This window comes from Ips typographus, linkage group LG3 (assembly GCF_016097725.1).
Source record: "Ips typographus isolate SLU linkage group LG3, UJ_Ityp_2.0, whole genome shotgun sequence".
Lineage (NCBI taxonomy): Eukaryota > Metazoa > Arthropoda > Insecta > Coleoptera > Curculionidae > Ips > Ips typographus.
Window position 1 is genome coordinate 17369279 of NC_138424.1, and position 24228 is coordinate 17393506.

The 24228-nt window shown below is 36.2% G+C and overlaps 2 protein-coding genes across 2 annotated transcripts; one reads left to right on the forward strand and one right to left on the reverse strand.

The window, feature by feature from the left end:
• The first annotated feature begins 2095 nt into the window (after positions 1-2095).
• Positions 2096-4165, forward strand: LOC145726554 (nucleolar protein 11). Its single transcript, XM_081975696.1, has one exon. The coding sequence runs from the start codon at positions 2249-2251 to the stop codon at positions 4052-4054; it is 1806 nt and encodes a 601-aa protein (XP_081831822.1). The 5' UTR covers positions 2096-2248; the 3' UTR covers positions 4055-4165.
• A 3577-nt stretch (positions 4166-7742) lies between these two features.
• Positions 7743-24182, reverse strand: Pp4-19C (protein phosphatase 19C). Its single transcript, XM_081975942.1, has 7 exons — positions 24031-24182; positions 18345-18510; positions 18137-18289; positions 17911-18079; positions 17726-17857; positions 17483-17672; positions 7743-8073 (listed from the first exon to the last, which is right to left on the reverse strand). The coding sequence occupies exons 2-7, from the start codon at positions 18492-18494 to the stop codon at positions 7944-7946; spliced, it is 924 nt and encodes a 307-aa protein (XP_081832068.1). The 5' UTR covers positions 18495-18510; positions 24031-24182; the 3' UTR covers positions 7743-7943.
• Positions 24183-24228: the final 46 nt, after the last annotated feature.

A 24228-nucleotide genomic window follows, 5' to 3' on the forward strand; every position in this document is an offset into this window, starting at 1 on the left:
ACAAATGACGTTGAAAATTACTCGACATTTGACAGATGAGAATTACCTTGTTCTTTTATTTTTTTGTTTTTTTCGAGCGATTTGCCTGCTCATTTATCAGGTATTCCAAAAAAACAGTTTTTTTTCAATACGCTTCGGAGGATTTGTAAATTGAAGACCCTTTCTACTGAATAGTGAAAACTATGAACCCCCAAATTTCGGAACAAAGTTCCACCAAACTCTCAGAAAGAATTGAGTGAAGAAAGAAGAGAAGATGGTTATTACACACCCTAACCCGTTAAAACGGTATATCTACCGTTTTTGTAGTTCTTCTACCGTTCTCCTGTTTTTGTGTATTTAATCTACCGTTTTTAATTACGTTATTGCCATTATGTTGGTTGTGAAACTTTTCATATACTTTTTTAGTTTATTGAATAGAAAAATTAATAAGAATTCTAAAAATGAGCTTAAAAGTCATTTTCTTTGTTTTTTTTCAATTGTCACTTCATAGTCTAGCTAAATAGTCTTTTGAAATCTGTCAACTGTCAAACCATGCTCTAAAGTTGGAAAAATGAGGGTTTAGGAACGTTTTCTTGCAGTATTTGATTTAAAACGTGTTTCTGGGATTTATGACAGTTATTTCGACAATTATCACGTGACGTCTTGCTAAATAGTGTTCTACAATCACGTGACAACTGCCACTAACGTTAAAACTGTCAAACTGTGCTCAAAAGTTGCAAAAATCAGGATTTAGGAACGTTTTCTTGCAGTATTTGATATAAAACGTATTTCTGAGATTTCTGACAGTTATTTCGACAATTATCACGTGACGTCTTGCTAAATAGTGTTCTACAATCACGTGACAACTGCCACTAACGTTAAAACTGTCAAACTGTGCTCAAAAGTTGCAAAAATCAGGATTTAGAAACGTTTTCTTGCAGTATTTGATATAAAACGTGTTTCTGAGATTTATGACAGTTATTTCGACAATTATCACGTGACGTCTTGCTAAATAGTGTTCTACAATCACGTGACAACTGTCACTAACGTCAAAACTGTCAAACCATGCTCAAAAGTTACAAAAATCAGGATTAAAAACGTTTTCATGCAGTATTTGATATAAAACGTGTTTCTGAGATTTATGACAGTTAGTTTGCCAATTCTCACTTCATAGTTTAGCTGAAGAGTATTCTGAAATCACGTGACAACTGCCACTAACGTCAAAACTGTCAAACTGTGCTCAAAAGTTGCAAAAACCAGGATTAAAAACGTTTTCTTGCAGTATTTGATATAAAACGGGTTTCTGCGAAGTATGACAGTTATTTCGACAATTATCACGTGACGTCTAGCTAAATAGTGTGGTACAATCACGTGACAACTGTCACTAACGTCAAAACTGTCAAACCATGCTCTAAAGTTTAAAGTTGCAAAAGTCAGGGTTTAGAAACGTTTTCTTGCAGTATTTGATATAAAACGTGTTTCTGAGATTTATGACAGTTATTTTGCCAATTGCCACGTGACCGTCCAGCTAAATAGTGCTCTACAATCACGTGACAACTGTCACTAACGTCAGAACTGTCAAACTATGCTCAAAAGTTGCAAAAATCAGTATTAAAAACGTTTTCTTGCAGTATTTCATATAAAACGTGTTTCTGCGAATTATGACAGTTATTTCGACAATTATCACGTGACGTCTAGCTAAATAGTGTCCTATAATCACGTGACAACTGTCACTAACGTCAAAACTGTCAAACCATGTTCTAAAGTCTAAAGTTGCAAAAGTCAGGGTTTAGAAACGTTTTCTTGCAGATTATAATGCGGGTTTTTTTGAAATTTTTTACGACAATGGTCACGTGATTGCCTAACTAAATTATCCCTTAAAACCACGTGATATCTGTCACTAATGTCAAAACTTTAAAAAAAAACAATTGTTATGGAAAAAATCTGTATTTTTGAAGTATGGTTTTATAGCAAGAATCTATTGATTAAAATTTTTGAGAACTATTAACAGACACCCTGTATAATAATGTAAAATGAATGAATTTGTTTTAATCTACCGTATTTGACTGATTATTCTACCGCCATTAAATATTTTGACTTGGCAACACTGCCATAACCTAACCTAATTCGAAAACAGTTAACCTCAAAAAAGACAAAACACAAGGATACACAGAAATTCTGTTTATTTCCTTATAAATGTTAAGCAAACCATTATTACTAAAATTGCGATTACAGTTTCATTAAGTTTCTAAAGAATCCGGCATTACAAATGGCTAAGTTACTATCTTATTACCGTTTGTGCCCTTTAATCGACACTAAAAACTTGCTGGGAATTTCCGAAGGTGCTGAATCAGGCCTGATTATAGTCACTCTGGGCCGAAACATAGCTATCAAATACAGAGTATCCGATCAGAAGCAGCTGTCTAGCTGGAGAACAAAGGACAAGTTTAGTTCCCCAGTATATTATGATTGTAAACTCAACAAATATGTGGCGGCATTTAACTATGCATATGTGCGCACTTGGAGTGATGAAGATGAAAGCCTGGATAAAATCAAGAAATACAAGTTCAATCAGCCGATACACACAATTATTGTGCACAACATGGAAACTTATGTGGTGTTCAAAACTGGATCTGTATATCCATTAAGTGAGATACTGGAAACTCGAAAGACTTTTACTCCAGCTGTGGTTGCTGAGATTGGACAGTTGGAAGATATCACTTACCTGTCATCTGGAGAGGATTTATATTTTGGTTTTCTGGTAAAAAGTGACTCTGGACTAGTATTTTATTGGACTGTATACACATATTACTCCAAGAATGTGTTTTCAAGTGTGGTGCTGTCAAACACAACTGAAACTTTACGTGGCCTGGAACTGTTTGTAGCACATAAAATTGTGCATGTTCTAACAATTTGGGGAGATGGAAAAGTTTACTTAAATGAATTGAGCCAACAAAAGAAAAGTCCTGCAAGTGAATTGTTTATTGTTCTTGAAAACATATCAGCCCAGCATTCTATAAAGATTATTTCTTTGGATGACAGTCATATTGCTGTTTATGGAGCTGACCCAAATGAAGAAGGAGCAATTCTCATTATCTACAACACTCAGTTTAAACTGACCCAATCCAAGCAAATCCATAAGTTGTACTCTGAAGATGCCAGAATATGGAAGATGTTCAACTATATTTTACTACCAGTAGGACAGAATTTGGTAGTGGTGCCATTCTGCTTAGAATCTGAGCAGTTAGTTGCCTTAATAGGAAGTCACAAATCAGTGCAAACTAAAGATGATGACATTGTTTTTGCTACTGAATATGAACTTGCTAACTGGACTGCTAAACAACACAAAGTAAAGAAGAAGAAAAGTGACAAAGGAAAAGTGCAAGGTTTGCAAGTGCTTGACAATAGACTGGAGGATTTACTAAAAGATGGACATTCTGAGGCAGATATTATTGAGTTGGTTGTAGCTAAGATCATTGAAGAGAACAATATAAAACTACTGGAAAAGAGCTTGTCATTTTTCACTGACATCCCAGAAGCTTTGCTGGTTAAACTTCTTAAATTCACTCTAACTTGTGAGGAAAAGTACCTGAAAAAATCAAAAGGTAGTCCCTACAACAACTATCCAAATGAATTACTACCTAATACTAGAGCCAGTGTATTAGATAAAATCTTGGTCAGAAAATTCAGTAATGTCATGTTACTACCACATTTACGAGCCACTCTAACCATCGATGAAGCAATTCTACTATTGCAGTATCTAATTTATCAACTCTCAGAAGATGGTCATGATCTACCTTCTCTGGTAGGAGAAGAATGCGAGCAGCATCTTGTAAACTGGATTTCCTTGGTTATAGATTCAAACTATCAAAAGTTCATTCTGTCTAAAGATGAGAAAATTCAGAATTTGTTAGTGGAGTGTAAAAGTGTGATTGTGGAACATTTAGCAGCACTTGAAGACTTGAAACAGTTAATTCCAGTTCTAGCTGGATTTAAACTGCAAGCAGAAGGCAAAAGTTTGGTGGATGGAAAACTGGCCAATAGTTTGTATAGTATAGAGATAGTCAGTTATTGATTTAGTTGTATGTAAATTGAATGAAAACTAAGTAAAAGTGTGTTGTTTTATTTCAAACTGAGAAGCTTAAATTTTATCTTAGCTGAAAGAAATAAACCCAAATTTTTGAAATTAGTTTTTATTTTTTTGTTGATTTATTTGATGAAATAACTGAAAATAAATAACACTTTACATTGCCATTTTTCCTTCATTCCAAAGTGGCAATATCATATTTGAGATCCGACGTTTCAGTTTTGGTTAGCATCATCAACTTTCATCTTTCTTTATAGGTGCCATATTTTCACTTTACCCGGGGAAATTTGACCCATAAATTAGCAGTAAATTACAAATACTGTGTTTCTGGCAGTTACAATTTTGACACCACTTTTCTGCCCGACTGTACCAAATTTTGTATTGTTTTTTCAGGTTATTTCATAGGATATTTAATGAGGATTCCAAAAATGTGCTTAAAATAGTCATTTTCTTACTCCAAGTGGGTTTTACAAGCAATTTTGTCCCTGACTGTTCTTTCAAACAGGTGTTTCTTAGGTCCGGTTGTACAATCACAGTACAAAGACTAGTTCAGTTAAACTACGACTGGTACTTAAACTTTGCATTGCTGTCAAAGTGACGTTTCTGACTTGAACCAGGTTCTGTATCTGTAGAGTGGGGAGGGTGAGTGTAGACCCACAGCACTTAGGCCACATGTGACCCATTGTACATCCTCCCGAGTTGTCCTCCTAGTTCACCGTCCATTCTGCCTTTCCCAGGAAGGTAGACAGGTCACTAGGGGACATCACTTTTATGTCGGCAGGTGTAGGCCAAGACTCACCGAACACAAACTCTCTTATTGACGATAACTCCGGACACTCGCATAAGACATACCCGACAGTTTCATCTTCCTGTTTACACATCCTGCATAGAGGTGTGTCCACTAGCCCCATAGTATGGAGGTGTTTCCTTAGTTGACAGTGACCTACTGTTAAACGTAGGTTTTTCCTGGTCATCGCCTAATATTTCTTCGGCGCCAGCTTCCCAGGGTGATCCTGGCAAGGCTGCATTCTTTGATTCCATCCCATCTCTTTAGTGTAGCGTTGGGCTAGTTCCGCAATTGCCGAAGTCATTAGGCCGTAGGTGTCACTGGCTCTTAAAATGTTAGGCCAGCCGCTTTAACCCATCTCAGGATAATATTGCTATCTACCGAGGCGTTAGCTAAATCTTGGTGGCACTCTAGTACTAGCCCTGAGGTAACACGTTGTCTGTTGGCTAATAGGGCTTGTCTACTGTCAGTGCAGATTATTATGTTTTTACCAGAAATACCTTTTCTGGTTATTAGTTCTTTCGTGGCGATTGAGATACCATCAGCCAGTTCCGTTTGAACCACGCTAGTATTTTTTTTTCCCATTCCCCACTTAATCCTTATAATAGGCTTAGTGACCTAGATGAGTAAACTCCACATCCTGAACCTTCTTTGGTTTTTGAGCCGTCTATGTAAATACGTATTGCATTTGCAGCATCTGAGTCTGTGTTCTGTTTTATTTGTATTTTGTAGGGTTTGTTAAACACAAATCCGGGTTCAATTGCATCACTGGCTGCCTGCAGCAGAGGCAGCGCAGTGAGTGCTTCTCGCCATAGGTTTAGCCTCAATTGACCTGCTCCTACTGCGGAGTTTACACCAGCCGTGCGCAATCGTAACATGGCTATTAACGCACAGGTCCAGACCGGTAATTAATTCCATTGCCGCGGTTGGTGTTGTTCTCATGGCTCCTGTGATGTTTAAACAAAGCCATTTGCTGTATTTCATATAATTTTCCGATGGTCGTTCCTTGTAGAACCTTCGGTCCCCATGCAATGGCTCCGTACGTTAAGATAGGTCTTATTATTGCAGTGTAGATCCAGGTGACCACACGGGGTGAAAGACCCCATGTACGTCCCATTGTCCTTCGACACTGCTCATAAGCCACATATGCTCTGCTTTGTAAGTGAGAGTTCCAGGTTAACTTCCTGTCGAGGGTAATAGCAAGGTATTTCAACTCTTATTCAGAGAAGTTTAGTTTGCCTTTGAAGATTTCGGGAGGTTTTAAGCCCGATAAACTTCTTTTCCTGGTGAAAAGGACCATTTCAGTCTTGTCGGGATTGACCGACAGTGAGTTTTCCTTACACCATGTTTCTATATTAATTTGAGCCCATCCTGCGCTCTATCGCACAGTGTGTTCACAAATTTGCCGGTCTGCAAGATAACTATGTCATCTGCGGATGCAATTGTGTAGAATCCATTATTGTTGAGGTGATTAATTAGGGTATCCAGAACTATGTTCCAAAGAAGGGGTGATAAGACCCCTCCTTGTGGACATCCCTTCATGACCAGTCCTCTCACTGTGATGTCTTCTACATTGATACTTATTGCTCTAGTGGAGAGCATCTTAAGTGTCCATTCTCCTACTACCAGGGGTACATTCCTGGAGTTAAGTTGCTGGGTAATTGTCGGAAAGGTTGGATTCTTTGTTGTCCAATGATCTTTCGATTCTGCCAACCACTTGGTGAAGGGCCGAATCAGTGGACCTACCCGGAGTATATTCATGCTGATTTGGGTGAAGTGGGTTGTGAACTAGCACCTCATCTCTTATATACCGCTCGCAAAGCGTCTACATTGTTTTTAAGAAGAACGATGTGAGACTAATTGGTGGGAATGCTTTTGGTAAGGTATAATCCATCCTACCTGGTTTGGGTATAAATACCACTTGTACTTCTCTCCAATTGCTGGGAATATGCCTTATTCAACGAGGTTCTAAGGTTGAACCACTGTTGTACAACTGATGGACCTTACAGTTGAAACGTTGACACCGTTTTACTCCCTGACTGTCCAAGAGACCAAAAATGTTCCTAATCAACTCCTTAACCCAACACCGTAAGTTTGCCGGACCGTTTTTGCTTCCAGTATGCAGGGTGTGCAAGAAAATTATGGTGGTTCACTATTTTTGTCACCCTGTACGCAATTTTTAAGATACAATTTTTTACTCTACACCACTGGAGAGAGAAGCTCGAAGCGGTTCTTTTAAGTGGTTGAACCGCCCTGAAGTCCCAAAAAAAACCGAGTTACAGGGTGTTTCCAAATTCAACTGATTTGAAAATTTGTTGCATCAAACCAGTTTTTGCTAAATAACTCAGAAACGATGAAAGTTACGTTGAAGTTTCACATCAGTCCGTCAGACCCGCTACTATACAGGAGTGCCGGAAAAGGGTAGTAATTCAGATTTATGACAGCCATGATAGAAAAATGATTTCTGTCAAGTAGACTCATAAATTTACTGGTAAAATTGGTAAATTTCCCTGTCACACAAAATTTTATTTTTGCGCATTGTCTTATCTTACCGGTAAATAATTTACGCCCCATAATGTTTATTTTTTGGTTCTCAAGAAGTAATCTTTGTAACTTTGTATCTCATACCGGTTTTGAGATGCTGGAAATTCGACACCCTGTCGACAAAAAAAATACTTTTTGACATCTAAATTCTTAATTATTTTAAATGAAAGACTCTGCTGAAAGTTGCAGCAGTTGTTGCACCATAATTTAGTCAAAGCCAAGAAATACATGTAAAATTGAATTAAATAGAGTATTTTTTAAAAATGAACGAAATCAAAAAAACTGTGTAAATAATAGAAGCAATTAAAAAATTAGGGTAAAAACTGAAACAAAAGCAAAAGTAAATAATTTAAATTTATTTTATTTCGACATAATCATCATCATCGACATGACTAAGTATAAAAACTTGATCACCAGAAAATCGGCAAAGGATTACATATTGCGAAAAAGTAACAATGGAAAGACTTAAAAATACAAACTATTTTTCATACAAATAAAATTTATAACTTAACTCAATTACTTAAAACTACTCATACTGGCTAAAGGTTACAAGAAGTAATCGGCTTGTGGTTTTTTCGAAGGAATACCTCTCGATTCCTGCGGAGCTGCCTCAAATATCGTAAAATTTCTTTGCAGGTGCTCGTTCAATTCAAGAATTGCCGCTACGTTACCGCATCTGGAATTATTTGTTATATACATTGTAATAGTATATTAAGCTCGTGCTACATCAAGTAAATGCTTAATGTTAAATCCAGTAGGTATTACAGAGAAGTGCTACAAAGAAAACGTTCAACCAGAATAATACTGTTACGAAATGGATTTTTAGTTAATTCGTGTTACCCCGTATTGACTTAATTCATTTCGTCTAAAACCCTGTAGGCGAACTCTGTAAGGAGTAGCAAAGAAATAGTATATTAATAAAATAATAAATAAATAGTACAAAAATAAAGGTTTTTCCGTGCGCGTATTACCAATTCAGTGGAAGTCATGCAAGCACGGAAAACCTATTTTTGGACGAATTATGAATGATATTTTTCATTATACTTCTTTGAAAACAAAGGCATTAAAACCAGACTTGAAAACCCTTTTCTATTTGGTACTCTCTACGTTTCGATTGGCGAAGATTAGCACTCAATGAAACTATTCGGGTTGTAGAAAATAGAAAGACCAAATGAGGTCTTGCTATGATTTTATCTCTCTTGGGGGCTATGAAATTTCGTACATAGACAACCTAAAAATAGACAGTAAACTGAGATAGAGTAGCCTGAAGCCAGGCAAATGAAGGTTCTTTGAGGAAAAAATGACCGCAAGAGGGCCAGTCAGATTTTACTTGCGTCAATACTGTCATGTCATACATGAGTGTTTCCTTAATCAGTTATTTTAAAAACATGGGAAAAGCTGGTTCTGTGATTCCTGGTTGCAAACCAGACATTGGTGGTAGCCGCTTTACGTTTCCCAACCTTTCTAAAAACCCTCTCCGCTTTGCTCAGTGGAAAGGGTTTGGAGCTTTTTGTTGATCTGGACAATGCGAACAGATATAGAAGTGTATCACACATAAGTTTAGTCGTTATTAGATGTGCGCAAATTAAGGTATTTTCTCAATGTTTATACAACATACCTAATTTAGGTGTCACTAAGATTTTTTTTATTAAAACAAGAATTTTTATCAAGATGTCAATATTATGTTGCAGTATCCTCTGCTATCTTACCATAAATTTAACGTCATAAATTATAACGAGAACCGTTTAAATTTCCCGCCACATTATAATTTCCTTACCAGCCAGTAGATGGCCTTTCAATCAATATGTGTGGTGCCGGCGCCATCTAGAGGCGATAAATTCTTCAAAGAACTGGCAAAACACTGCCTCTCTGCTTAGTATTGCAGATTTAGTTCTATTTATTTGTTAGGTTTTCTATTATTTCGTAATTGTCAATCTTTCTTTTCCGTCGTCCTCTAAAATTCAAATGTTTGTTGTTTTTTAACCTTTATGCCCCTCAGTGTCAACCTTGTGTCAATAAGGTTGGGTTGGGGACCAATTGATTGTGTTTGCACCCTCCTTTCTTTGTTTTTGAGTTTTTAATTAAAGTTAATAACGACTTTATTAGTTGTTGTTTTTGAGGTGCAAGCTGTTTATGATAAAATGGTTGTGTTATGGCTAAACTCCCGGAAACTCATATCACAGACAAACTAATATATACAGACGGTCAGAGCAAATGGAAGCCATATAATTTTGGTGAAGGCGCCAGACCAATCAGACTAACAAATTGTTTTAAAATATTTTGATGACTCATGCGTAATCGGCTGCGATCGTCTGAACGAGCGAAATTTGTTTTCCGCAGTGTTGCCATATTTCTGCCGAGACGCGTTCGGCGCACGGCATTTATGATTATACAACTGCATCAAATCACCGGCGCGACGCGACGGGTCGGTACGGAATAGAAATAAGAAAAAAAGCCGAGCGCATTTTGTACGTATGCTTGCAAATAATTAAATTTAATCTAAAATAGTACGTGTTTTAGCCACAGAACTTAAAATTGATAAAAATGGTAAAATGTTAAAAATCGCCAGTTTGGAACGTTTTATATAGGCCTTTGCTCTATTTAATCTAGCTCTATAATTTCTGTTTTGCTTTGTTTGAAATCTAATTTTTTTATAGAATTTTTCTTTGCGGGGAGTCAACTTAGTATAATCAGGCAAACTTGATATGTCACTTATAAAATTAATATCTGTGTTCAAATTGGGCTCAATAAAATTTAATTTTCTCTTGGGCCTGTCCATGTTGCTCCAGGTTTTCGAGTAAGTTTTCTGAGGTGTAAGGACTTTCAACTCTTCGAAGTTGAGAGTACCGTAGTGTCTTGGCACAGCGTCATTTTTTAAATAATTTTTTTTTTACCTCGGTAATTTTCATCGGAAAAATGGTTTTCGCAGATGAATTTTTGCCTTATAATGTCTGGTGGTAAATCGGCTAAAGTTGCGTTTCCTGTAAAATTATTAAAAATCGAAACTTTTTCTTATAGTAAATAATAATATTTCGTCTTAATTATTTTAATTATTGACTGATCATATGATTCATATGTTACTTTAAATCATAAAGCTCTGTGTTTACCTACAAATCAAAATAAAAAAGGATCGAAATGATTTTTGTTGTACACAGTGCATCCAGGTTTTATGAACAATACTTCAGGAATGCCCACAGAAGCACATTCTATAATGTATGTATTTTTTGATTAAATTTTTAAGTTTCTCATTTTTTAATAATCATCTTAGGTTACTTTAAGCATATTTGTCTTCACGCTTCATATGGAGAGAGTAAAGCGAATGTGACGTCAGAATGACGTAATTTTTTTCAGAATGACATAATGACGTCACCTTGGCCCTGCTCGCTCCATGGAGCGCGAAAACGAATGCGGCCTTTACCTCAAAAAAAAGGAGCTTTGTAATTCAACCGATTTGTTTAATTCAATTCAAATGCCATTGCAGGTAGTCCTGATAAGTCTTGATTACAAAAAATGATACACTTTATATACAGGGTGGTCAGCCGCGAACATCGATCAAATACGGAAAAAGTAGAAATAATAGTATATTAAGTATCGAGAACGGTAAGTAAGCAGGATCGATGACAAAGTTTGGAGGCTGAGCAAAGCAAAGCCTCTAATTTGTCTGAGATCAGTAAAGCTGTTACTGTTCGTGATGCTTACACTATTTTTTGTACGACTTCATAGTCCTTCCCTCCTTCAAAACAGGTACTGTAATCACTCAAAATTAGACAAGTCGTACAAAAAAGAATAGTTTTAATATGTTTTTAATCCATGGTGTTCCATTTAAAATACGGAAGTTGGTAGCTACTTTTGCTATAACCGGAAGTACCACCAACTTGGAAATATTTTAGATCAACGACCCCCCATCGATTTTGGTTGGTAGCCAAATTTTCGATTTTTTTAAGTGTACTTTATCAACAATCGATGGAGTTCCCGGAGGACCATCCTGTTTGTATACAAAAAAAGCATTTTGTAATTGCAAAAAGCAGGGTAACCAAATTGCGGAAAAATGCTGTCAAAAATAATAGTTTAGGTAATTATTTCTTCTCAAATGGTTGTAACTCTCTAAAATCGAAAAAATGTGGTGCCTATTCGACATAACACCTTTTGTTTGAAAAAATGAAATGTTATAATCTACTAATAAATTTCTGTTTACTGATGTTGATTATAAACAAAACTTAATTTTTTTTATTTTATACTCGAGCTTATAATACTGTTACCTATCCAAAGAAACAAAGTTTATCAGTTACAAATAGTATTTATAATAATAATAATTATAATAGAACAACCTCAAATAATATTTCTCGAATATTTATAAAAAAGCAGCTCCTTGTTTATTTTATTAACAATTTATGTTACATGTCCAATTAGGACTTTCAAAATAATTTTGATAATATGAAAAAACCACGAAGAATTATGCAATAACGCATAATTTTTTTCAATAAATACATTCAAAATCTATACGAACGCCACTGGTTAAAATTACCAAATTGTTTGCACATTAAAACATGTGCAAGTCTAGTCTATGATATGAATATAGTACTAATTAGTAGAATATTATCATATTATTAAGCATCACCCTGTATTATAAAAGTGTACCTACCTACCTGTTCGTAATAAACGAGATAGTCAATAATATTGATCGACAATAATATTAAAGAAGTCCTAACCCTGAACAAATTGAATACCTATTGCAAAGTGCGACAATGGGTTTTTAAATAGTCTTTTAACTTTTAAGTAAGGTAATAGGTTAATACAGAAAAGCATCATGCGGCACTACATTAAAGCAAGCTAAATAAGAACATTTTTAGTTAAAAATAGCCCATACCGCAGTAAATCACCCACTTTCGACAAAGTTCAGGGTTCTTATGAGGAAATCTAAATAATCGGACACCGTCACGACCACTTTTTCCACAGTTTAAGTACTTGCACACATTTCCCGACATATTTGTAAATATCAGATATCTATGTGAGCAGAAAAAAAATAATAAATAACACAAAAGTTAAACTTCCACTACCGATGTCTGCACGTACGGTTAACAAATAGCAACAGTTTTGATAAATTTGGCGGGAAAACATTATCCGTAAATACAGTGCCAATTATAAACTTAAATACGTTCTAAATAAAGTTTTATCTGTTCTAACTCCAATAACACGATTCCTAGTTACCCTCAATATCTTAATATTTCTTAATAAAACAATATAAGCAAATTGCAATGATCATTTAAAAAAATTTCTGATGGTACAAAGAATTCTAGCAATACCAGGCAACGTTGCGTAATTATGCCTTCAAACAAGAGCCAAACTGCAGAAAAATTTACTGGCTGCACTGCCATCTGTTATGAGACGCTCGAAATAGATACCGTCGATTCGCCGATGGAGACTGTTGAACAGCAAAGGGTCTCCATTTAGCGTTTCGTTTTTTAACCATTTGGCTGACCGTCTGTATATATTAGTTTGTCTGTGCTCATATGCACTCACGAAATTCAACTTTTTCTGTTCCTTCTCTTCAGGACTTGTGGGAAGTTTCAATTGCTTGAGAAACTTCATCAAGTACCCTACTTATAATTGGTTAGGCCAATGCAAGCTACTATAAGCTTTGTTACCATATTACTTATTCGATAAGACCCTTGAGCAAAAGCGGCCAATATTCTGCCATAAGATTTCGATGTAAATCTCTGTTCGAATTGTCATTTGTCAAGTATCCGATCTTTTCTGGTTTTCACTTTAAGGGTTTAATTAGAACCCATATTTTGCAATAATCTGTTTCTTAGTTTAGTGATTTTTAATTATTTTAATTTTATGCGAGGGGTAAACCGCTGAGGCATTATGGTGTACAAACTTTAGGAATTAATTGGCATTACTGGACATACATTGGTATTTTGAAAACTATTAATAGAATTGGGAACGTCTAAATTATATTATAAAAAAACCATAAAATAATTTTTTCTATACATCTACCATTCAAATTTAAATAAAGTTTGGTAATTTCAATGAATTCCGTTAGAATACAATGAAAAGTTATGAATTTTGTAATTTTACTTTTAAAAATTTTCACGTTTTCTAGCGACAAAACCGTACCCCTAACCCATCAACTTTTATACGTCAATAGAAAGCTTATTTCATTGGCTATCCATTGGCATATGTTTATACAAAGCGTGGCAAATATGCTAGTTATTGACGATTGAACGAAAGAATGCAGCAACAAAGTCATGAAAAAATTAGTCAATTTTGACACCCTCTAGCGGCCAAACCGTCTAATGGATAGCCATTCAAAGTGGGAGACTGTTAGAAAGCTCATTTCATTGGCTATCCATTGACGTATAAAACACTACTAAAAATGGTGCAAATAAACGAGTTATTGAAAATTGAACAAAAAGATGCACGAAAAAAGTCATAAAAAATAGTCAGCTTTGACGCTCTCTGGCGGCCAAACCGTCTAACCTATCAATCCATGTTGGGAACTTTTTAGAAAGGTCATTCGATTGACGTATAAAACTCAGCGGAATCGATCTATGCCGGTTTTGAGACGAAATAATACAATTTGGCACAGATTGACCACGAACAAGCCAAATTCAGCGTCCAATGTGGTCCCAACAGACGTAGAATGGCTCAAAAGTAACAAATATGCATACTAGAACATCAGCGGAATCGATCTATGCCGGTTTTGAGACGAAATAATACAATTTGGCACAGACTAACCACGAACGAGCCAAATTCAGCGTACAATGTGGTCCCAACAGACGTAGAATGGCTCAAAAGTAACAAATATGCAGACTAGAACAACAGCGGAATCGATCCTTGCCGGTTTTGAGACGAAATAATACAATTTGGCACAGATTGACCACGAACGAGTGAAATCCAGCTACCAATGTAGTCCCAACAGACGTATAATAGCTCAAAAGTAACAAATATGCAAAAATAATGCAACAAAGCAAATTAATTTAATTCAGTTCAGTTTACGCTCGTCCATACTTTGAAAAATTGCATCTGGTTTCGCAGAGAACAGCGTATTATTGTTCTTCTGGCCGGCAGACATCATGCATAATTGTAACAGCTTGGAACTTTTATCTCTGCACCAACCAATGCAAAGTTTGGATCATCCGAATTGTAATCATCCGCTGCCAGCATAGGCGGTTTAGTTGTCATGTAAATTGGTTTTTTTCGCCAGCGCCTGTTTTTCGGCCTCCAGCAAACGCCTTTTCTGCTCCTGCCGTTTTCTTTCTTGTTCTTGAACATACCTTTTATGATTTTCTTCGCGTACCAGTTCTCGTTGCTTCAATTTCTCCTGTTTTGATTTCTGAACCTCCAAGAGTTTGGCTTTATCATCAAAAGCCTTGCGTTGCTGTAGCCCCTTTAGTTTCCTTTCCTCATTGAGTTTGCGACGCTCTGTTTGGTCTCGTTCCTGTTGTTTTCGGGAGTATTCACGTGGATCTCTCTGGCAGCTCTTAGTTTGGGAGCTGACTGTAGATTGCTGAGGGAAAAACTTGTTGGTTTTCGACGTGCTGATGCTGTTCAGTGTTGTTATTTTCGACGCCACCGGAGTGACCAGTTTTGTTTTTTCCTTTACGCCAGAGTTAATCAATTAAGGCAGTTTACTTCCGCCTGTTTTTACCGAGTTGTCGATACCAGACTACAGTTTTTCCAACGCTTCTACCTTCTTCGTCAGTGTGGTTTTCTGATACTTCCTTGGTCGACTGGTGCTTTGATAAAGCTCCTTGTGACGGCGACGTTTTTACCTCGTTGGTAGTCATCATTGGTGAACAAATCGCATTGGACATTATTGTCCAACGGATGCCGTTGCTCTTCTTCTACGTTGTTCTCCGTTTCCGGCTTACTATTTTTCGGTAAGACAAATGTAGAGTTTGCCGGTACCGTTTCTTGCTGACAAACGACTGGGACGCCATCCATTGGCCTGCTTGGTGGAATTGGCTACGTTCTGTGGAGAACTAGACTTGCTCTTCTTTGTCTTTTTCCGCATCGTCATAGCTAGTTGATCGGTTTCTTTTTGATTTATTTTCCACAACTTTATTTTATAGTTTTCCTTCATCTTTTTGTGGAACAACTGTTACTGTTACTTACTGATCTTTTATTTTCTTTACGGCCTTTGAACGAGTAGTTCGAACAACTTCTTCAACGTTTGCTACCGCCATCCACATGTTCCGTATTCTTGGCTTGTCATTTAGTTTTTGTTCTTGTTGTGCGTACTTCAGCCTCAGGTACTTCCTCAACTGGCTTGTCTTATCTGATTGTTTTAGTTCGTGTGCTGCGCGTCTCAGCTACTTCAGCCGTGCTCTCTTCAGACTCTTCAATGACGCTTCTTGTAGCTGCTCGTGTTTTGGTTCGCGTTTTTCTTGAGGCGTCTACGTCCTTGGCCGCCTCTGAGTCTTTTTTTCGCTTTTGTTCTTGTAGTTCTAGCTTCTAGACTCGTCTTCATTCTCCTCAGTCAAGTTGACAACAGGAACAGGCACACTTTGGAATATTACATCACTGTCTCTCACAGTCGACTGTTTTTTGCACTTTGTCCTTGTAGTTCTAGTAGTAGACACTCGTTCAGTTTTGATTGCCTAAGCGGCTTTTTGAATATTAAACAAAAGGATACACCAAAAAAATTGGTCAAAGTTAGACGCCCTCTAGTGGCTAAACGGTACCACTAACCAACCGACATTTCTACGTCAATATGAAGCTCATTTCATTGGCTGTCCATCGACATATAAAAGTATATACAAATACGCGTGTTATTTACGGTTTACAGGCAGGGTGTCCCAGAAACACTTTTTGACTGGTTAGGGCTAATTTGACCCAGAAAAATTAAGAAAACACGGTTACATGAGCTACTAGGTCTACTATACGATGTAATGTATAGAAATTTCTTGAAAAACCGATTTTGCAAATGACAATTTTCGTAAGGGTCAAATTTGCCTGAAACACCTCCGCTATTCCAATGGGTTTGGTAACTTAATGCAAGCGAAAATCGACTTTATTTTGACATTCACTGTGCTAGGTTTGTGCCAAATATCAGGGCCGTACCTGACCGATTTAAAAAAAATTCCTCAAAGAAGTTAGAGTGGTTACAGTCAAGGAAAACGTTTAGTTAGCTTTGGAACCCTCTGGCGGCAAAACGAAGCACCCTAACAACACAAACGGCCAGATTTTTGGAAAGCCCATTCTATTTTCTATCCATTGACATATAAAAGTCTGTACCAAGTGTTGCAAATCAACGAGTTGTTTTGACTGAATTTGACAGCTACTACTTTAACCTTCAATAACTCGATTACTTTGACAGTTACAGGGTGGTTCAATGTATCAATTTAAAGAATAAATTATTCAAATCAGTGACATAATACAAACTTACCTTAATTTTGAACGGAGAATCACACAAAGTTATGAGAATAAGGAGTGTTTGATTTGGAAAACGTATTTTTTAGAACTGACGTCTTGAGCTCTTTTTTTGGCCATCCTGTATAATATATTTTATCGTTTTTCTTCACCCACTCTTAGAACAAACCTGGTATAACACGACAAAACACCAAAACCAAGAAAAAAACGTTCCCTGATATGCATAAATTAAAATTATTGTTTTGGAGACTGAAAATATTAAATTTCACATAGAACGGTAAATATCTCAGACACGGATACAGAACAGTGTATGACACTAATGAATTTGACGTAGAAACCAAAAATGCAGTAATATACAAGGTGTCCCATTTCAACTAAGCAGCAGTTGATATCTACTTCCGGTTAAATCGTTGCACGGATATTTTCTTATTTATTTTTACTTTTTTTTAGTTTCTCAATTTCTCACTTTTTTCAGTTTCTCCAGTCGTGGTAATTCAGACAATTAGTGGGTATTATTAGGTTAGGTTAGTTATTAGGAATTACAAGGAATTAATGTACAACATTGTACTCAGCAGTTTACCCCTCGATTTTATGTGCCTACTTCCGTTTTTCTATAAAGCTTTCATGTTAAATAATAAATAATTATTACCAAGTTTGTATATATTATCACTCTCTCACACAAATTAAAAAAAATCTCCTTCACTTACCTGTAACAATAGTTAGGAGCCGACCATACGGTCAGCACAGTCTCATTGAAATGCCACTTAAAACCCTCCATAACAAGCTGATGGGCTCGACAAATCATGTCAATATCATTGGCTGAGTTAAATTGCGCCACTACATCAGATCCAAACAGGTAACCGGCTCCTCTAGGAGATACACCCCAACCTTGAGTATCTAAAAGAACTGATTTTACAGAGAACATATCAGAAAGACCCAACTTCAAATACCTTCCGGATCACTCCAGAGTAAATCGCACATGGGACCATCGTGCGGAACTTCTTGTTTTCTGTCTATTACTCTAATTTGGTCTAGCGTTTGAATTGAAGGTGATAATCCACCGTGAACACAGAAAATTTTACCTGTTTGAATAATTATTATTTAGGTTAATCTCGCTGAGTAATGGGCAACGTACCATCTATAATTGCTGACAAAGATAGATAATCAAATATTTCAGTACAGTATCTCCAAACAGTAATCGAGCCGTATTTCCTAAGACATTCATCGTAAAATCCATATACTTGTGTGATTTGTCGGGACTCGTGATTGCCCCTAATGAGTGTAATACGATCTGGGTATCTGACCTGTATGTTTAATGCTCAATATGGTTTTGAATCATTGAAAAACTAAATGTAAACTACCTTAAGAGCTAATAATAGTAAAAACGTTTCCACACTATAAAATCCTCTATCCACAAAATCTCCCATAAACAGGTAGTTCGTCTCGGGTACATCACCGCCAACTTTGAACAATTCCTTCAGATCATAAAACTGACCGTGAATGTCCCCGCAAACCTGCAAGTCATTTGAGATCAAACTAATTCAATTAACCGAATCGATAGGGCTTTACAGTGACTGGTGAGTCCACTCTCTGGACGTTGCTCTCCTCGACCAGAATCTCCCTTGCTTTGGCGCACAAAGCTTTTACTTCCGATTCTTTTATTATTTCACAACGTTTCAGTTGCTCGATTTGTCGGTCCAAGTCGCTTATATCAGTCATTTTTGTTAGCCTGCAACTGTAAACAGTTTAATTAGAACAATAATTAATATTGAAACTTGGCTAGACAGTAGACAGATTGGTGTTTCTAAGAATAATAAACAAAAAAGGTTTTGAAACCCCGTTTCTTCTAGAATCAGGACCCTTCATTCATTTTGCTTCAAAACTGATGTCTTCACAGATATACAGGGTAAAGAAAAATAAGCTGCAAATTTCTTGAATTCAGCTATCAACCCCCATTTAATAGCTGAGATAATTTTAAACCTTCTTTTTTATTTTGTAGATGGTTTTTTGGGAGCTGGATCTGTTGTACTCTGAATCAAACTTCACAGTATAGCCAACGTTCCGCAAAGTTTTACAACAATTAAAAATCTATCTTAAAGAGTTGTACAGACATAGTACGTATGTGTTTTTTAATTAGTTACTTATTTGTGGACATCAGTACATACAATTTGGTGACCCCGACGTGTTCGTGGAGGCATTAGAATCAACTGAGGAGCGACATACTGTGAAGACACCAGGAAGTCTAGGCCCAGGATTCAAAAAAAATGAACGGAGACGACCGAACCAACGAAGGCGCTGCGCCCGTAACATTAAAATCCCCCCATTTTGGAGAGACGAACGGTTTCTTCAGATGTTCTCAATCGCAAAGATTACCAAGGATGAAATTAAGTACCATTTTTTAATTGCTAACCTCGATACCAGTGTTCTTCCTTTCATAGCGGACATTTTGCGAAATTCACCTAACACTCACAAGTACGAGACCGTTAAAAATAGAATTTTAGCTTCGTTTGGACAATCTAACGGAGTCAAGATCCAACGGCTGCTCAAAGGTCAACTTTTGGGGAATCAGAAACCATCGCACTTTTCGCAGCATTTGAAGAACTTGGCTAGTAACGTCTGTACTAATGATATACTTAAATGCCTATTCCTAGATCAGATGCCTGTTCGGATTAAGGAGATTTTGATCGCTAGTCCGGAAGCTATTCCAATTAAGGACATCACTGTTATCACTGCTTTTTACCCTCATTGGATTTCACGTTTTCACCATCACCACCGACCGAGAATCGCAAATTTTTACAGCTTTCACCAATTTAATAGGTTCCAAGAGGATTCGAACAACAGCTTACCACCCGGCTGCCAATGGAACGTTGGCATCGTTTTCTGAAAGCCTCTATTATGTGCCATGGTAACAATTAATGGGTTGATGTTTTGCCCACCGTTCTTTTGGGACTCAACTTTTTCAAAGAGGACCTAAAAGGCACAGCTGCGGAGATGGTTTATGGGACTACGTTACGACTACCTGGAGAGTTCTTCACAGATGTCGATATGCTCCCTGGTCCTAATGCCTCCACGATTACGACGGGGTCACCAAATCGTCGTTTTGCTCATGTTCATCTTGATTTAGTTGGACCTTTACCAGTATCCAGAGGATTTCGTTACTGTTTAACTGTTATTGATTGTTTCACACGTTGACCAGAAGCTATTCCAATTAAGAACATCACTGCGGACACTGTTATCACTGCTTTTTACACTCATTGGATTTCACGTTTTGGAGCTCCTGTCACCATCACCACCGACCGAGGATCGCAATTTGAATCGCAAATTTTTATAGCTTTAACCAATTTAATAGGTTCCAAGAAGACTCGAACAACAGCTTACCACCCGGCTGCTAATGGAATGGTGGAACGTTGGCATCGTTCTCTGAAAGCTCATGTGCCATGGTAACAATGAATGGGTTGACGTTTTGCCCACCGTTCTTTTGGGACTCAAGGAGGACCTAAAAGGCACAGCTGCGGAGATGGTGTATGGGACTACGTTACGACCTCCTGGAGAGTTCTTCACAGATGTCGATATGCTCCCTGATCCTAATGCCTCCACGATCACGTCGGGGTCATCAAATTGTGGGTACTGATGTCCACAAATAAAAGGAGGCAGAAATGCAACAATACTTTTAATAAATAAACGTATAAACGCATACGAAGGTGTGAACTAGAGTTCTGCGACTATCTACTGAACGCTCAAGTCTCTAACTGACAGTCAACAATAACAATAACGAAACGGTTGCTGAACACGTCACTGAATCAAAGTCCGTCGTGCCGTGGAACTTCAGGTAAGGCCCCAGGTGATCAAGGAAAGGCATAGTGACCGCCACAAGTTAAAAACTAAAGCAGAGAATACTTGAAGCAAATATTTGTTTGTCCCTGTAATAATGAAACATTTGCTTTGATTATTTGTTGAAAAATATTTGTTGTCCAGTTTGCCAAACAAAAAAGAAACTTTGCTACCCGTTTAGCAAACAGGTTTTGAGGAGATATGTGCTAACGTGTAATGGCATAGCAAATATGCTGAAAACAAAAATTTACGCAAATAAATTCCGTAACAAATATTTGCTTCGCGTAATGCCTGCTTTAGCATCTAAGCGATAAGGTGTGACAGGAAAATTTACCAATTTTTCAAGTCTAATTCAAATTTCCTTGAAAAAATCAGTTTCCGCCAATATTGTTAAAATAAAATCCTAAAAAATAAAGACTGAAAGACTGAATAAAAGGCTGTTTTGATTTGTTATTTATTGTTTTAGAGATTTTGGTTTGTCAATAATATAATAAATAAAATAAATCTTTTCTGACAAAGTGATTCTTGTACCAAATGAGTATCAATACTGTGAAAAAGTAGCTTTTTTAAAAGAAATCAGATTTACAAACAATCTGTAATTTACTGACAATTTTCAAAATAACGACCATAAACCTCAGAAACGTCTTGTTTCGAAAACTGTAGTTCTAGCTAATTCTAGGCAAATTTTGACATATATCACGTGGTTTTTGAAGGATAACTCAGCTAGACAGTCACGTGACCACTGTCATAAATCTCAAAAACAAGTTTTGTATACCGCAAGAAAACTTTTTTAAATCCTGATTTTTGCTACTTTTGAGCACAGTTTATCAGTGTGACAGTCAGGGACAAAATTGCTTGTCAAACCCACTTGGAGTAAGAAAATGACTGTTTTAAACACATTTTTGGAATCCTCATTAAATTTCCTATCCAACAACCTGCTAAAACACTACAAACTTTGGTGGATTGAAGGAGAAAAGCAAAGTCAAAGTTTGAACTGCCAGAAACACAGTTTGAAAAAACAGTCAGGGACAAAATCGTTTGTAAAACCCACTTGGAGTAAGAAAATTACTGTTTTAAACACATTTTTGGAATCCTCATTAAATTTCCTATTCAATAACCTGCTAAAACACTACAAAATTTGGTGGACTGAAGGAGAAAAGCAATGCCAAAGTTTGAACTGCCAGAAACACAGTTTGAAAAAACACTCAGGGAAAAAATTGTCTGTAAAACCCATTTGGAGTAAGAAAATAACTGTTCTAAACACATTTTTGGAATCATCATCAAATTTCTTATCCAATAACCTGCTAAAACACTACAAAATTTGGTGCAGGTAGGGAGGAGAGCGGTGTCAAAATTTGAACTGCAAGAAGCACAGTATTTGTAATTTACCACTTTACCAGTAATGTACTGGTAATCTACCAGTCAAATCCTGCTAAAGTAAAATATGCACTTTACCAGTAATTTACCCATCACTACTAAATTATTTATAGTGCTTCTAATTATGAATTAATTCCCCAAGAACTGATACTCTGTAAACAGAGTAAGGCAAAGTGAAGTGGTTACATCTAAATCATGAATTCTATGTAAAACAGCTCATAGAGCTATTTCAAAATAGTTAACAGATCTAGTTTGAGACAGATCTAGCAGAGTTTGAGCAAGCCGCTGAACAGAGAGGTCCTCAATTGGCAGAGGATTATAAGTACATTATTCATTAAAATCAAATATACAAATTTAGTTTTTTTCTTCAAATGTATATTTTTGAACAATAAAATGAGTGCAGAAAAATACTTCCTATCACTTCAATAAATAATATGGGAAAGTACACACAAAGAGTAAATAAAAATTATTAATATAATTTATAAGTAGGTATGTTTTAAATTCTAAATTGGAACTTTTTACTCAAAAATATTGCTTTGTAATTGGTACTTATATTCTGTTTATGCTTTTGGTAGAGTAACACAACCACTAAAAATAAACATAAATATTATACTAATGTGTTTTATTTTTCAAACAGTATAATAGACTCTACAATTGGCTACAGAAAAAGGCAGTTGAAAAAGTCCATGACCACACAAATGTCTTTGAGAGAGGATTTGGCTAAATATTGCAATATTTGCTAAACAAGATTGACATAATCTACATTTTTCTGGAACAGAATAACTTAAGGGCAAAACTAGATTAAGAGAGAGGAAAGAACACAGCCTTCTCCACAAAATATTTATTGGCTGTGTGTTCTTTCCTCTCTCTTAACACTTTCACCTCCACTTTGAGAACATTGACTTCCACTTCACTTTGAAAACTAGATTACTCGGCCAAAACTTAAGTAATGCTTAAATCATCAAAATGACTAATGATAACCCATATAATTGTATCCTACTTACTCTGTTATTATATTTTTTATAGTAATTATTGCATTCAGCATTATAAGCATAAAGTATATTTAAATTTGTAACAATGTATTTTACAAAAGATTTTAAAAAACTACACACCAGATCCAGAATATTTCAGCAATATTAGTTTAATAGAATGGAAAATGGAATAATCTAACTTAAATTGATAAAATATCAGTCAGATCTTCAACATCAGGTTTTATAGAACTGCAAAATATAACCTAATTTTCCTACTTTGTGGTTAGCTTGGCTCTTATTACTGTGTTGTACATTATACCTATAGCTTTTATAATGGCCAAACATTCTTAAGAATAAGAATGAATTATAGTTTATGTTATACCACCACTCATTACTACTTCCTATAATTACATGCATTACAATGATCAATTTGTATTTTTTGTTCACTTTAATAATGCTTCAATTGTAATTGAAATGAAACAATAAGCACTTAATTTATACTTTTTTATCGCCAGCTTTACATTTTGTTTAGTACCACTTAATTTTTGTCCATAACAAAATCATCCTGGTTACTTGTTTACTATGAGTTGCAATGGACAAAAATTAAGTTTATGATTATGACTATGACTAAAAAGTTGGGTAAACCGGGCCTTAGTGGTGGGGTTCCTAACCCTAACCATGAGGCACTCAAATAAAGATTGTACATAGCTGCAGAACTAATAACAGTTTGGCAAGGTTCACATAACTTCTCGCTGGTCATAAGTTAGTCTTAAATAGTGATAATATACCAGAAAACGAATAATGAAAGACCTTTAGGGGGTGGTTTTGTATGTTGCAATAAGCATATTGGTAACTTGAAATGCTATGTTGTATGTAGACACAGGAAAGTTTGAGCTATAAATTCCATTATTCTACAACGTTATTTAGCAAATAAAATTAATAACAATAAACAAAAGTAAATTAGTTTACCCTTCAAATTTGGAGGTTAGAATTGTCATCTACATTTCATTTGTTATGAGATAAGCATAGAGATGAAATTCTCGCCTTCAAATTATCGCTAATAGTAAGAGAATTACCTGATCGCACGGCTAAAAGATAAAAGCACCACAACTAAGGAGTTTTTCCCTTAAAATTCAAAAATAGGATTACAAAATTACAAATACTAGGAAATTTAAGCAATCAGCCGTCACCAGCAACAATACCGAAGGCTGGCCGCAACGTACAAGCTACGACCAACCGTCTTTATTTTGTCTCGCTCTGACCTAAAGCTTGGG

Excerpts from the sequence above, each read along its gene's own strand:
- LOC145726554 (XM_081975696.1), top strand. The coding sequence starts at position 2,249 with ATGGCTAAGTTACTATCTTATTACCGTTTGTGCCCTTTAATCGACACT.
- Pp4-19C (XM_081975942.1), bottom strand. The coding sequence starts at position 18,494 with ATGACTGATATAAGCGACTTGGACCGACAAATCGAGCAACTGAAACGT. Across the intron at positions 17,858-17,910 it reads TTTGTCAGCAATTATAGATG|GTAAAATTTTCTGTGTTCAC; the intron begins GTACGTTGCCCA and ends TTATTCAAACAG. Across the intron at positions 17,673-17,725 it reads ACTCTGGAGTGATCCGGAAG|ATACTCAAGGTTGGGGTGTA; the intron begins GTATTTGAAGTT and ends CAGTTCTTTTAG.